The 14,610-nt window shown below is 54.2% G+C and overlaps 1 protein-coding gene across 4 annotated transcripts in view; it reads left to right on the top strand.

The window, feature by feature from the left end:
• ARHGEF7 (Rho guanine nucleotide exchange factor 7) overlaps window positions 1-14,610 on the top strand; it is a 110,864-nt gene that overhangs the window by 52,798 nt on the left and 43,456 nt on the right. For 3 of the 4 annotated variants that reach the window (XM_040991134.1, XM_040991131.1, XM_040991132.1), the window contains 3 exons: window positions 594-724; window positions 10,584-10,785; window positions 13,990-14,078. In XM_040991134.1, coding sequence (XP_040847068.1) covers window positions 594-724; window positions 10,584-10,785; window positions 13,990-14,078 — 422 coding nt within the window. The remainder of the gene's footprint in view (window positions 1-593; window positions 725-10,583; window positions 10,786-13,989; window positions 14,079-14,610) is intronic. The other variant, XM_040991133.1, reaches the window with a different exon arrangement.

Genomic DNA, 14,610 nt, shown 5'->3' with positions numbered 1-14,610 from the left:
GCCGATCCAAAGCCAGGAGTCGGGAGCTTCATCCGGGTCTCCCACTCGGGTGCAGAGTCCCAAGGCTTGGGGCCGTCGTCCTTCTCTGCTTTCCTAGGCTGCAAGCAGGGAGCTGGCTGGGAAATGGAGCAGCTGGGACACGAACCTGCGCCCATGTGGGATCCTGACGGTTCATGGGCAGGATGAGTTAAGTAGCTAGTTAAGCCATCATGCTGGGCCCACAAGGTAGTTGTTACTGTGTGTTGTGTGCAGTGTGCTTGGGGGTGAGTGCCTGCCGCTCACTGCACCTGAGGCTTGACCTGCCCCTGGTAGGGCATGGAGGGGAGCAGCTGCAGAACCGTGCAGACTCTGTAACGGGTCGTGTGGGCAGAGCCAGGAGAGGTGATCTCTGAGAGTGGGCACAGGTGATGACTGGCGAGGGAGTGAAGGCATTAGGGTCCAAGACACAGGCTCTGTTCTGTGTGGGCGGCTTGAATGGTGGCTTTGTTGTGGTCCCTAGTGTGTCCCCTGGGCTGCCCTAGTTTTAGTGTCACATGGCAGGGTGGTGCAGTTTCAGGCTTTCGAAAGCTCCCCTGTCTACCTGCTCTTTTCAGACATCGGGCTCGGGAGTGATTCTGTGTGCACACGGCCCTCATCTCACAGGATCAAGTCCTTCGACTCCCTCGGATCGCAGTCTTCACACAGTCGGACTTCGAAATTGTTCCAGGGCCAGTGTCGGAGTTTGGTAAGTCTGAGACGTGTTCTCTGCAGTCAGGTGTGCAGGGGTGTGGCGCGGGGATGGCAGTGGGCTGTGCAGGGGCGTGTGGCGCGGGGTTGGCAGTGGGGTGTGCAGGGGCGTGTGGCGCGGGGTTGGCAGTGGGGTGTGCAGGGGTGTGGCACGGGGTTGGCAGTGGGGTGTGCAGGGGTGTGGTGTGGGGTTGGCAGTGGGGTGTGCAGGGGCGTGGCGTGGGGTTGGCAGTGGGCTGTGCAGGGGTGTGGCGTGGGGTTGGCAGTGGGGTGTGCAGGGGTGTGGCGTGGGGTTGGCAGTGGGGTGTGCAGGGGCGTGTGGCGCAGGGTTGGCAGTGGGGTGTGCAGGGGCGTGGCGTGGGGTTGGCAGTGGGCTGTGCAGGGGCGTGTGGCGCGGGGTTGGCAGTGGGGTGTGCAGGGGTGTGGCGCGGGGTTGGCAGTGGGGTGTGCAGGGGTGTGGCGCAGGGTTGGCAGTGGGCTGTGCAGGGGTGTGGCGTGGGGTTGGCAGTGGGGTGTGCAGGGGCGTGTGGCGTGAGGTTGGCAGTGGGGTGTGCAGGGGTGTGGCGCGGGGTTGGCAGTGGGGTGTGCAGGGGCGTGTGGCGCAGGGTTGGCAGTGGGGTGTGCAGGGGTGTGGCGCGGGGTTGGCAGTGGGGTGTGCAGGGGTGTGGCGTGGGGTTGGCAGTGGGGTGTGCAGGGGCGTGTGGCGTGAGGTTGGCAGTGGGGTGTGCAGGGGCGTGTGGCGCAGGGTTGGCAGTGGGGTGTGCAGGGGTGTGGCGTGGGGTTGGCAGTGGGGTGTGCAGGGGTGTGGCGCGGGGTTGGCAGTGGGGTGTGCAGGGGTGTGGTGTGGGGTTGGCAGTGGGGTGTGCAGGGGCGTGGCGTGGGGTTGGCAGTGGGCTGTGCAGGGGTGTGGCGTGGGGTTGGCAGTGGGGTGTGCAGGGGTGTGGCGCGGGGTTGGCAGTGGGGTGTGCAGGGGCGTGTGGCGCAGGGTTGGCAGTGGGGTGTGCAGGGGCGTGGCGTGGGGTTGGCAGTGGGGTGTGCAGGGGCGTGTGGCGTGGGGTTGGCAGTGGGGTGTGCAGGGGTGTGGCGCGGGGTTGGCAGTGGGCTGTGCAGGGGTGTGGCGCAGGGTTGGCAGTGGGCTGTGCAGGGGTGTGGCGTGGGGTTGGCAGTGGGGTGTGCAGGGGCGTGTGGCGTGAGGTTGGCAGTGGGGTGTGCAGGGGTGTGGCGCAGGGTTGGCAGTGGGGTGTGCAGGGGCGTGTGGCGCAGGGTTGGCAGTGGGGTGTGCAGGGGCGTGTGGCGTGGGGTTGGCAGTGGGGTGTGCAGGGGCGTGTGGCGCAGGGTTGGCAGTGGGGTGTGCAGGGGTGTGGCGCGGGGTTGGCAGTGGGGTGTGCAGGGGCGTGTGGCGTGGGGTTGGCAGTGGGGTGTGCAGGGGCGTGTGGCGCGGGGTTGGCAGTGGGGTGTGCAGGGGCGTGTGGCGCAGGGTTGGCAGTGGGGTGTGCAGGGGTGTGGCGCGGGGTTGGCAGTGGGGTGTGCAGGGGCGTGGCGTGGGGTTGGCAGTGGGGTGTGCAGGGGCGTGTGGCGTGGGGTTGGCAGTGGGGTGTGCAGGGGCGTGTGGCGCGGGGTTGGCAGTGGGGTGTGCAGGGGCGTGTGGCGTGGGGTTGGCAGTGGGCTGTGCAGGGGCGTGTGGCGCGGGGTTGGCAGTGGGCTGTGCAGGGGCGTGTGGCGTGGGGTTGGCAGTGGGGTGTGCAGGGGTGTGGCGTGGGGTTGGCAGTGGGGTGTGCAGGGGCGTGGCGTGGGGTTGGCAGTGGGGTGTGCAGGGGCGTGTGGCGCGGGGTTGGCAGTGGGTTGTGCAGGGGTGTGGCGCAGGGTTGGCAGTGGGGTGTGCAGGGGCGTGTGGCGCCGGGTTGGCAGTGGGCTGTGCAGGGGCGTGTGGCGTGGGGTTGGCAGCGCTCTAGCCAGTGATTCCCCTTGGTGTGCTCTGTGTGCTCGCTGCCAGAGTGTGCAAGAACTCTGTATCATCTGAAGAGTGTGTGCAGCCACACGTGTGCCGTGTGCATGAGGACCCAGGCGGGTGTGACACGGGCTCGGGGAGCTGGGTGGTCATGAGACAGCCTCACAGGCAGCCTTTCTTCTTGGAAGTTGGACCTGGCTGCGTCAGAGACGTCTCCCAGGGGTGAGTAGTGTGTGTGTCAGTGCTCGCACTGTGAGGGATGGCCCTGGTCATCCCTACACTCTGCGAAGGGGACCTGCAGGACTGGAGAGACTGGTGTGACTTCTTTTCTAATCAGTGTCCTGTTGATCTGTGTGAGCTGCTTCTAGAGAGCCTTGCTGTCGGCGTCTCGGGACCACAGCCCTCCCTGAGCGGCAACATGCGTGGCTGTGGTGCTGGCATAGGCTGTGGCACCCACAGGGTTAGGGAAGTAGCCTGGTTGGCGAGCAGGTGCTGCAGGCCTGTTGGGTGCAGTCTTGCCTTGGGCCCTGGTGGGTATGGGGGTCGGGGAGATTGTTTGGTGCACCTGCTGTTCAGCCCTGGCTTGACTGCTGACAGTAGCCCTGCTGTGGTGAAACAGCTGTGAAATGCCACTTGAACGGCCTCCTATGACGGTCACACAGCGGCTGGGGGCTCCGAGAGCTCGCAGGGGGCATGGTCCTCCTGGCCCTGCTGGTGTCTGATAGTTAGACAGCTGCGGGCAGACATTGCTGCCTGCCTGGGAGAACTTCCAGCCGGAGCGAGTTTACGGAGTTCCGGTCTTCTGCCCTCCCCCGACCCCCGTCCCTGCTGCCTTGTGCTTGGGTGCTGCCCTATCTCAGGCACCTAAACCCCATGGGGAGAGGCCGCGTGCTGTTGTCCCTTCGCACTCTGCTGGATGTTGTCTCCAGGCCTGGCCATGTGTTGGTTTCTTTGTTCATTTGTCCTTCCTTCCTTCTTCCTTCCTGCCTCCCGTCCCTCCCTTGCTCTCAGTCTCTTTTCCTTGGTGTATTTTTGGGGTTGGTGCTGTGATGTAGTGATGTAGCAGGTTGAGCCTCCTCCTGTGATGCCAGCATCCCATATGGGTGTAGGTTTGTGTCCTAGCTGATCTACTTGCAGTTCAGCTCCCTGCTTGTGGCCTGGGAAAGCAGTTGAGGATGGCCAAGTTTTGGGCCCCTGCGCCCATGTGGGAGACCTGGAACAAACTCCTAGCTTCATTTTGGCCCAGCCTTGGCTGTTGTGGCTATATGGGGAGTGAACCCACAGATGGAAGATCTCTTGTCTGGTTGTGGGAGAGACAAGAGTTGTCTCATGACCAGAGTTGAATTGATCTGGAGCCTGGAGTTTCTTCTAGGTCTCCCAGGTGGGTGCCCGGCCCAAGGCTGTGGGACCATCCTTTGCTACTTTCCCAAGTGGGTTAATTAACAGGGAGCAGGATCGGGAGTGGGCAGCAGGGACTTGAGTTGGCATCTGCTTGGGATGCCTGCATTGCATGCGGCGGCTTTGGGGAAGGTGCAGGGAGGGGGACAGGAAAGGTGAGATAAGGAAACATGACGATGGCTTGGCTGTAGTTGGTGATGCTTCTTGTCCGGGAGTAAGGGGGTAGTGATGGTCTCTGGGCAGCAGCTCCGTGCTTGGGCAGCCCCTCCACCCCCTGCTCGGGCACGCTGCCTAGGGTGGTCGAGCTACCCCGGAGCTGCAGGTGCCTGTAGCTGGTCTGGGGTCCCAACGTGGGCCTTGTGGCCAGGAGCCTTGGTCTTTGTGTTCTTCAAACATCATGTGGTTCTCTGAAAATGGCTTTAGGTAAAGGAGAGCAGTGGAGACGGCCCCTTGCACCTTTGCTGTTGGCTCCTAGGTGTTTCCCGTGAGTCAGTGGAGCGCGTGGGAGGACTCGTGCAGGGCCTGGGCTGTGCTTCCCTGCTCAGCTTTGCTTGCATAGACCTTCCCTGGGGGCTGCCTGCTCCCTGCCCCCTTGGCTGGCGAGGGGCTGCCTTTGGGCCCTCTTTCTGTCATTGAGTCCACCTGCCTTTGCAGAGCCCTGTCTCACCCGCTTGCCTTCCCCTTGCCGAGTGAGGGAGGTGTGTACCATCTCTCTCTCTGTTTTCTTTTTGTTTTATAAAACTATTTAAATACATCAAAACAACTTTTAATGAATGCAGTTAACAAAAACAGCACTTATATGAGGGCTCTAAGGTAGTTTTTTTCCTTTTCTTTCTTTCTTTTTTTTTTAACTTTTTAAAATTATTATTAACATTTTATGATACAGTTCCACAGGCCCCTCCCAGAATTCCCTCCCTCACCCCCACTGAGTTCCCCTATATCATTACTATAGCATAGTTCTTCATCAACAGTCGTATTCCATCATTGCGGGCATGGACACTGGCAAAGAGCCCCGCATCCTATTGTCAAGATATATCCAGTTGTTTCATTGGGAGTCCATTTTTGGAAGTAGAGATGCATACTGCATTGTATGCTCACATGTGGGTATGATAGTCTCCGTTACACAGGTACTGTGCATCCCCTTAAATGACAAGCCACAAAACAAAGTCAACAACAGGAAGGAAAAGGAATTAACACCATGAAGTTAAATAACATGCTACTGAATGACTAATGTGTCACTGAAGAAATGAAAAAGAAAATCAAGAACTTTTTGAAGAAAATGATGCCACTGTGTGATCTCTGAGTCAGTGAAGAATTTAATGAGAAAGCATTTTGAAGAGATGAAACTAAATTAAAAAAAAAATCAGCATCCATGAGATATAGTTTCCGCTGATCTTTGTTGGTGAGATATGTCTTTGGTAGGCAACAAATAGATGGGTTTTGTTTTTTTAATCCAGTCTACTAATGTATGACACGTGATTGATGAGTTTAAGCTACTGTCATTCAGGGTTATTATGAATGGGTAATTTGGTTCTGTCATTTTAACAATGGATTTTTTTCCTTTTTCAAGATCTATTTATATTTATTGGAAAGTCAGATTTACAGAGAAGAGGAGAGACAGAGAGGAAGATTTTCCATCTGATGATTTACTCCCCAAGTGGCTGCAACAGCCGGACCTGAGTTGATCCCAAGCCAGGAGTCTCTTCCAGGTCTCCCATGCGCATGCAGGTCCCAAGGCCTTGGGCCATCCTTGACTGCTTTCCCAGGCCACGGGCAGGGAACTGGATGGAAAGCGTGGCTGCTGGGATTGGAACTAATGCCCATATGGGATCCCTGTGCATTCAAGGCGAGGACTTCAGCAATGGATTGTTCATTGATTTAGTCTTCTGTTGTTATTTTACTGGAATGTTCTTCACATTTGCCTTTGGTTTTAGTGGGTGCTATTCCTCTCCTCTGTCATGAGAACATCTTTAAGTATCCTTTGTAGGACGGGTTTGGAAGAAGCATACTCTTTTAACTTTTTGTTACTGTGGAAGAATTTTATTTTCAAAGTCAAAGGAAAACTTTGCTGGGTACATTATCCTGGGCTGACCATTTTTTGCTTTTAGAATCTGGAATATGCTACTCCATTCTCTTCCGCCGGTAGACCTGTGAGAGATCTCCTGTGAATTTAATTGGCATTCCTTTATGCCAGTTGATTTTTTTTCATGAGCACATTTAAGGATCTTTTCCTTATGTTCAATTGAAGAGAACTTGATTATCATGTGCTGTGGTGAAGATCACTCTTGGTCAACCCTGTTGGGAGTTCTGTGTCCCTCCTGGATGTTGTTTCCCAGTTATTTCTCCAGATGATTTTTGGTTATTCTCAAGTTCAAATAATTCAAAGATTATTCTCTAGGGAAAATTTCCCTTATTATTTTATTGAGTATACCTTTAATCCCAGCTTCTCTTTCTGCACCTTCTGGGACTCCCGTAACTCTTACATTTGGCCTTTTAATAGTGTCTTTCAATTCTTGAATACTTTTTTTTTTTAGCTGTTCGAGCTCTGCTTCCAGCTTTTTGTTTGTTTTCTTCTGGTGACAGGAAATATCTTCCAATTCTGAGATTCTTTCTTTTGCTTCATCCATTCTATTTTGGAGACTCTCTACTGTACTTTTAATTTTTTCCACTGTGTTCTTCATTTCTGATATTATCAGCTTTCATTTGATTCATTTCCAGTGTGACATATTCCTTAAATTCCTTGAATGCCTGCTTTATGTACTTCTCATTGTTGATAAGAAGTTTTTTTTTGAAGATTTATTTTTATTATTTTTTATTGGAAAAGCGGATATACAGAGAGGAGAGACAGAGAGGAGAGACAGAGAGGAAGATCTTCCGTCCAATGATTCACTCCCCAAGTGAGCGCAACGGCCAATGCTATGCCGATCCGAAGCCAGGAGCCTCTTCCAGGTCTCCCACTGGGGTGCAGGGTCCCAAAGCCTTGGGCCGTCCTCGACTGCTTTCCTGGGCCACAGGCAGGGAGTTGGAAGGGAGACTGGGCTGCCGGGATAGAACCGGCGCCCATATGGGATCTCAGGCATGCAAGGCGAGGACCTTAACCTCTTGTGCCACCACGCTGGGCCCGATAAGAAGTTTTATAACAAGTGTTTTGAATTCGGTATCCCCCATTTTCTCAATGTCTTCCTCGGTGAACTCTGCGGTTGGCAAAAGTTTTTGTTCCTCTGCATGGGAGTCTTCAGTAATATTCATTGTGCCTCTCTCTCTTCTTATGCTCTTGGTCATTATACTTTTGGTTATCACATTCTTCTCCTTGAGGCAGGTTTCTAAGCTTTGTCACACACAGGTCTACAGTCCACTTTTACTTATTGTAATTAGTACACAGCTCTTTGTTTGCAGTCACTTGTGCCACTCCCTCCAGTGAGATTGGATCTGGGTTCTTATGTTAGATTTCCACCATGGTCTCTGTAGCCCCAGCTCCTAGCTCACCAGTCTTCACCTCCTGTGATATCTTGATGAGGCTGCACCATTGTCCATACAACTTTCTCCCACTTCCAGTTGGAACAGATCCCATTATTAGGGAGACGCCATGTGTCCTATATAGCTAGGTTGTTGGTGGTGCTAATCTTGTAGGACCCTGTTGGCCGTTAGGTCTGAGGGTCATAGGGACCTATTTTGACCCATACAATGCCATTGTTGATATTATTTTCCTGTGGGACCAATACAGTGCACTGAGCTGAGTCTCTCCCTGCTCAGCACATACGCAGCTCACTGTTGTCCCTGCGATCTTAAATTCTTTACCACACTGTACGAAATGGCACCTTATGTGCCACTACTAGAGTTCTTGATCTGCTGGCCGTCAGGTCTGAGGGCTACCTGGACCTGTCTTGGGTGGAACTGTAGGATGCCAAGTTGTTGCAGCTCACTGAGCCAGAAATGCGATCACTCCCAGCTCAGTGCACGCAAAGTTCTGTCCCAAACCCTTTGTCTCCCTATATAAAATGGCGCCCAGTTCGGATCTCGGGGCTAGAATGGGCTGTGAAATCCACCCTGTTCCTGCACCACCCATCTGTGGCCTGCCGCTCTGTCTCTGCTCTTGGTCAAATCAAACAGACCAGCAGGATGGACAGTTCTTTGTCTGGGTTCATCTCCTGAGCTCCCAGTAAACTTCCCTTCGTACCTTGTTGCTGGTGGAGTTCCAGCTGCCAGTGCAGTTCAGATAACCGTGCTGAATGCCACCGGGGTGTCCATCACTGCAACTCCACACCGTTGTGTCTGTTGCTTTCTTGTGTCTGTCAGTCTCTAAGTGCCCCTCTGCTGTCATTCTGTCCTCTGCTATTTCCTGGAATTTGCCCTCTTTGCTTCACATTGGCTAATATTTCTCTGTGTGTTTAAACGTGTCTACCATTTTCCGCCATCTTGATTCTGTACCATCTTTTGAGAAGGAGGCCTGATCAACACATGGGGTGCAGTTGTTTCCTGTCAGTTTGGAAAAAAAAAATGTTAGTCACCAGTGTAGGTGGCTAGGTGAGGAAGTGAGAACTGTGAGATACTCTTTATGGGGTCTGTGTTCAACATGGTGGGACCTTTCTTGGGGCCGTGGGGCAAGTGCAGGCTGGTACAGGCACTAATCCACTGTGGAAGTCAGTGTGGAGAGTGCCTGCAGAGCTCCAGACGAGCCTGCCGTACGACCCAGCCATCTCACTGCTAGGAATGTGTCCAAAGGAAAGAAACACTACATATGAGAAAGGGATTTGTAATCCTATATTTATTTATTTATTATCTTTAAAGATTTATTTTTATTGGAAACTCAGATTTACAGAGAGAAGGAGAGACAGAGAGAAAGATCTTCCATTTGCTAATTCACTCCCCAAGTTGCTGCAACAGCCAGAGCTGAGCTGATCCCAAGCTAGGAGCTTCTTCCTGGTCTCCCATGTGGGTACAGGGGCCCAAGGTTTTGGGCTGTCCTCGACTGCTTTTCCAGGCCACAAGCAGGGAGCTGGATGGGAAGTGGAGCCACCGGGATTAGAACTGATACCAATATAGGATCCCAGCACATGCAAGGCAAGGACTTTAGCCACTAGGCTACCAACACTGGGCTCCTGTAATCCTATATTTATAGCAGCACAATCCACAATAGCAAAGACGTGGAAACAATCCAGATACCCATTTTAAGAGGAATGGTTAAAGAAACTGTGTTGTATCTACTCTGTGGAATACTACTTGGCCATTAAAAAAGAATGGAATTCTGCCATTTGCAAGCAAATGGTTCCAACTAGAGACCATTCTGTTCAGTGAACTGAGCCAATCCCAAAAGGACAAACACCACATGTTGTCACCGACATTCGGCACCTTCAACCCATGGGCTTTGATACTTTTTATTTTCATTTCTTCAAAGTAGTTTCTTTTTTCTTGTTAAATTCTTTACTGACTCATACATCACACAGTAGCATCATTTTCTCCAAGAAGTTATTTTGTTTTCTTTTTTATTTTCTTTGTTGACATATTTGTTATTCAGTAAGCCTTTTGTTTTATGTTTATTCCTGTTGTTGATTTTGTTTTTTGGCTTCTCATTTAAGGGGACGTACAGTAACTGTGTAATGGAGACTATCATATCCAGATGTGAGGATACAATGCAGCATGCATCTCTACTTCCAGACAAAGATGGGCTCCCAGTGAGACTGTAAATACATCTTGACAATAGGATGCTGGACTCTGCCAGTGTCTGTACTGGCAGTGTCAGGACACACTTAAATAGCAGAATGGTGGACCTGGACTACTTATGAAGGACTGTACTATTGTAATAGTAGGGGGGAAGTAAGTTGGGGAAGGGAACTTGAGGAGTGGGTAAGGGAAATCCCAGAGCCTGTGGAATTGAATCACAAATTAAAAATAAAATAGAAGGAAAAAAAAACACTAAAAAAAAAAAGGGATGTGTGTTCCTCAGTGCCCTGCAAACACAAGATGTGTGGGTGCACAGGTCTCCAGGGCCTCATGCCATGCAGTGTTCAGAGCAGTGATGCCCGCAGCACTGGGAGACAGGCCATGCATGGCCAGTGGCCTCAGGATGCAGGCCTGCTGGCGGGCACTCAGGTTTGCAGCGCAGCCCTGTTGGGTGAGGGGTGGGAAGTGCCCGACGGGGCGTGGGGAGGCAAAGTGCGCACTGTGTAGTCACGTGTTTTGAGCAGGGAGGGGTACGTGGAGCATCAGAAAGGCAGCCGTGGGGTGCTGGTTCTTCATAGAGGCTAGTAATGAGGAAATAGCTATTGGGATGGCGGCAGAGTAAGCCCTTCCACGGCACCAGGAGGGTCCTGGGGGCTAGGCTGGGTGGTGGTGGCAGCCCAGGAGGGTCCTGGGGGCTAGGCTGGGTGGTGGTGGCAGCCCAGGTGTCTTGGGAGAAAGCAGACTAAAGATGTTGAAAGCATCTTTATTTTCTTCCTATTTGAATGTTCTAGGCAGCCATGTTGCTTTTGTGGTGAGGTAAATTATGCTGTGCAATTTTTCTGTTTTTAAGGACATGACTGATAATAGCGGCAATCAGCTGGTTGTACGGGCAAAGTTTAATTTCCAGCAAACCAACGAAGATGAACTGTCCTTTACGAAGGGAGATGTCATCCATGTCACGCGTGTGGAGGAAGGCGGCTGGTGGGAGGGCACGCTCAACGGCAGGACAGGCTGGTTCCCCAGCAACTACGTGCGCGAGGTCAAGCCCAGTGGTAAGTGGTGGAGGGAGCTCGGTTGCCAAAGGCTGGCTGCTGGTAGAACTTGGTGTTGGGGGGCCTGGGCCGGGGACCCCGTGTGGTGCTGTGGAGCCCACAGTGGCTCTGGTTCTAAGCCGTGTTGTCTGCCTTGGTGGCCTTGCTGTTGACCTTCTGTGTCATCTCACACCTGCTGATCTTGACTGTTGCACTTTGTGGCTGTCATTACAGAGCTGACTTTGCTGTTGGCTGTCCTGTGTGTGCGCACGAGTGAGCCCTGCGTGCGTGCAGCAGAGCTGTTTGCAGGGCTGCCGTGTGCTGCCGTGGAGGCAGCGTGCTTTGGAAGTTTCCCATTCAGCGCATGTGTTGATCCTGTGTGGCAGCCACATGCTGTTCTGAACGAGCTTTGGTGGGCTGTTGATCCTTGGCTTGGCCTCTTCGGGGTGGCATTCTGTCCTTCACGTGCTCTCGCCACGTCGTGTGCAATGGGGACATCCAGCGGACGCAGGTGTTTGAGTTGTGCTTGGACAGGCCTGGGCATCCAGGCTCAGCATTAGCTCTCAGGCCTCTGTGGCGTCTTGCTTCTGGGGTGAGCTCCCTCCTTGGAAAGGAGGTGGCTGGTGTCACTTGTCATTTCGTAGCCAGCAAGTGCTGACCTTTCAAAGAGTGACACAAGCCACTCCAGGTGGCAGCACCCTGGGTTGTGTTCCCTGGACAGTGCTGAGCCTGTTAGCTCCAGGGCTTCTGTCATTGCATCGTGGTTTGGCTCGATTGCACATCAATCTGACGAACGTGCTGCTGGGTGCTTCCCTGGGGAGTCAGGACGGTGTGTGTCCTGAGCGCAACAGCCTCCTGGGAGGATGTAATGGCTGCTCAGCATCCGTTCTCTCTGAAGCCAATGGATTGCTGCTTCATTTTACACACACAGACACATGTGTGGGTGCAAGGAGAGAGAAGCAGCAAGGCCTCCTCTGGGAGCGAGGGGTGCTCATTACTACATGAACCTGGGGCACCGAGTCCTGGGCAGTCAGTGTGCTGTGGAACGAGCTGGGCAGCTGAGGACGGCATGGCTGGCCATGCGCTGCCGGGACTGGAGCACGCGTGCTGTGTGCTCGCCAAGGCTCATCTCACGTGGCCGTTCCTCGGGTGCTGGCTGCAGTCTCCCGCCCCTCAGTGGCTTGGGAAGTGGTGTTCAGGGGAAGTGTCTCGAGCTGGGTAGCATGCCTCAATGACTAACAACCCGCGCCTGGCAGGAGTGTGAGGTTCAGACCCACATGCTGGTCTGCGTAGGTGATGAGCACGCGCCTCATCACGTGCGCACCACACAGTGGACCTTACACTTAATTGAGCTGACGCAGTAGGCTCTGTGCAGAGCTGGCACGGGGCCGCCTGTTAGGCCAGGTGCGCGTGAGCGCTGTGTGACACAGGTTGTTGCTAGAGTGGAAGGCCGTGGTGTGCTGGATGGAGCCTGGCGGCGTGTTGGCAGCCCAGCATGGGCACAGAGGTGCCGACTGGGTGGAAGGGGACATTCCTGTGGATTACCATCCCACGTGAGCATATGCTGCCTTCACGGTGCCTGGTGGTACACGGGCTGTCGGGGCATCCGTCTCGTCTCAGGACCAGGTCCTGTGGATCCATTGCAGTGGCGCTCGAGGGCTGGTTGTTAGTGTTCACGTGGGACGTGGAGCTCTGTGACTGGAGATGGTTACCAGCCTCCCGCCCCCAGGCAGCCGAGGATCTCCTGGGGCCTTTGCATCTAACCTATGGCGTCTTCCCTTCCCTTCCTCCGGGATTGCTCTGGTTCTAAGTACACGCTTTGTTGATGCATTTGAAAGACAGAGTGACACAGAGATAGGCACCTTCTACTTGCTGGTTCACTCCCTGCATGGTTGTGGTTGGGCTGGGCCAGGCTGGAGCCAGAGCTAGGAACTCTAGCAGGGTCTCCCGCATGGGTGGCAGGGACCCACACACGTGGGCTGTCCTCCACTGCCTTGCCAGGCACCTTAGCAGGAGCAGCTCGGTGGGAGCTGGCGCTCACCCAAGGTGCCAGCTGTATAGCTCGTGGTGGGACCCATGCCTCCCAGCCCTGGCCCCTTATGTTAGCAGGTGGCTCTTGCATGGCCCATGTCAGCACTGCTGTCCACTGGCTCCCGTGTATTTTGTATTTCATTGAAGATGTACGTGACTGCTTGGTGTCCCTGCTGTGACCTATGAACCCCCTCGTCCCTTTGTCTCCCTGTCCTGTCTTACCAAGGTGGTCATTGTGTTTGTCCCTGAAGCCGCAGGCAGCATCGAGGGAGCAAGTGTTAGCTCGAGGGGCTCGAGGGGCACAGAGAAGTGTGGCAGTGCGCTCTCTGCCCAGATACTGGCACATGCCCGGGGTGCCCTGAGGAGCAGGTGAGGCGAGCCAGAAGGTGGCTGCCCCAGTACAGGAAGAAGGGGCATGGGCAGGGTGCAGGGGAAGTGTAGGCACACCTCCAGGCTGCGATAGGCCAGCCACCAAAGCCAGGGGTGTGCCAGATGGGGAGATGTGTCAGGCGGAGGAGGCACAGCTACTGAGGCCAGGTGTGTGTCAGGCGGAGGAGGCACAGCTACTGAGGCCAGGTGTGTGTCAGACGGAGGAGGCACAGCTACTGAGGCCAGGTGTGTGTCAGACGGGGGAGGCACAGCTACCGAGGCCAGGTGTGTGTCAGACGGAGGAGGCAGTGTGCCTCACAGGGAGGTGCCCCATGGTATATGCCCGGTGTCTCCCCAGCCTATGCTACCTGCTCAGCACCTCCCCCTGGCCCACACTGCCCGCCCAGCTTCTTCTCCACCCGTGCTGCCAGCCCCAGGCTGTCTGCTTAGCTCGTTTCTTTCCGCTGCACGTGCTGTTGACCTGAAAGTCCTTAAGTCTCTTGCTTTTAGGGTGGTGGTCCCTTCCTAGGAGACCTCCCCCCATCCCTGGTGTTCTCTGATGAGCCCTCTGAGTGGTGCGGGTCATAGTGCTGGGGCTGGGTGCTCAGCGGGCCATGTCCTGTGTTTGAGCGCCATTGTGCTCTCTGAGTCCTGGGGCTCAGTATAGCCTGAAGCCGGTGTGGTTTCCAAGGTGCTGACTGGCATGGCGGGTAGCACTTGGCCGGCTGCTCCTGCCAGGCCTGCAGCTGGAGGGCCCTGGGCAGCGGGAGGACCCCATGCGGTTGCTGTCATTGGTACTGATCACTAACTGGGTTTCTGTTTCAGAAAAGCCAGTGTCTCCCAAATCAGGAACGCTGAAGAGCCCTCCCACAGGATTTGATGCAACTGCCATTAACAAAAGCTACTACAACGCGGTGAGTGGTCGCCGTGTCCTTTGAATGTCTGTGAGACTCAGGGACGCAGGTGCAAGACACCAGCTGCAGCATGAGGGACAGAGTGACAGGGAAAGAGACAGGAGTGCTCGCGTGTGTTTTCTTCTAATCTCTTTTTATAATCTTCTGTTTTGGTTTTAATGTTGTATTTGTGGATTTATGTCCTTCTCTTGTATGTCACGGTAGCATGCTTGTTCCTGCAATTTAGCAAGTTACCAAAAACGAGCTCTTACTTATTAAAGTGTTTGTTTCCTGGACACCCAGAGGCACACACTGGATGGAGAGCTCGGCCGATAGCGGAGTTGCTTCCTGGGCAGCCTGGGGCCACAGTGGTGTGCCAATATCCCACGGCCTGGATGGAGGATGTCTCCACGTTGTATGTGCTCAAGACCCTCGGATCTGTTTGCAAACTAAGCATTAATTTGTGAGCTTAGGAAATGTCAGCATTAATAAATCTGTAAGCTATTGTCCTAGTAACTGTCTTTGCTACAGAACTAGAAAATATTGTTTATTT

The sequence above is a fragment of the Ochotona curzoniae genome, unplaced genomic scaffold (assembly GCF_017591425.1).
Source record: "Ochotona curzoniae isolate NIBS_2020 unplaced genomic scaffold, NIBS_Ocur_1.0 contig_64, whole genome shotgun sequence".
Lineage (NCBI taxonomy): Eukaryota > Metazoa > Chordata > Mammalia > Lagomorpha > Ochotonidae > Ochotona > Ochotona curzoniae.
This window is presented reverse-complemented; position numbering and strand designations above follow the sequence as displayed.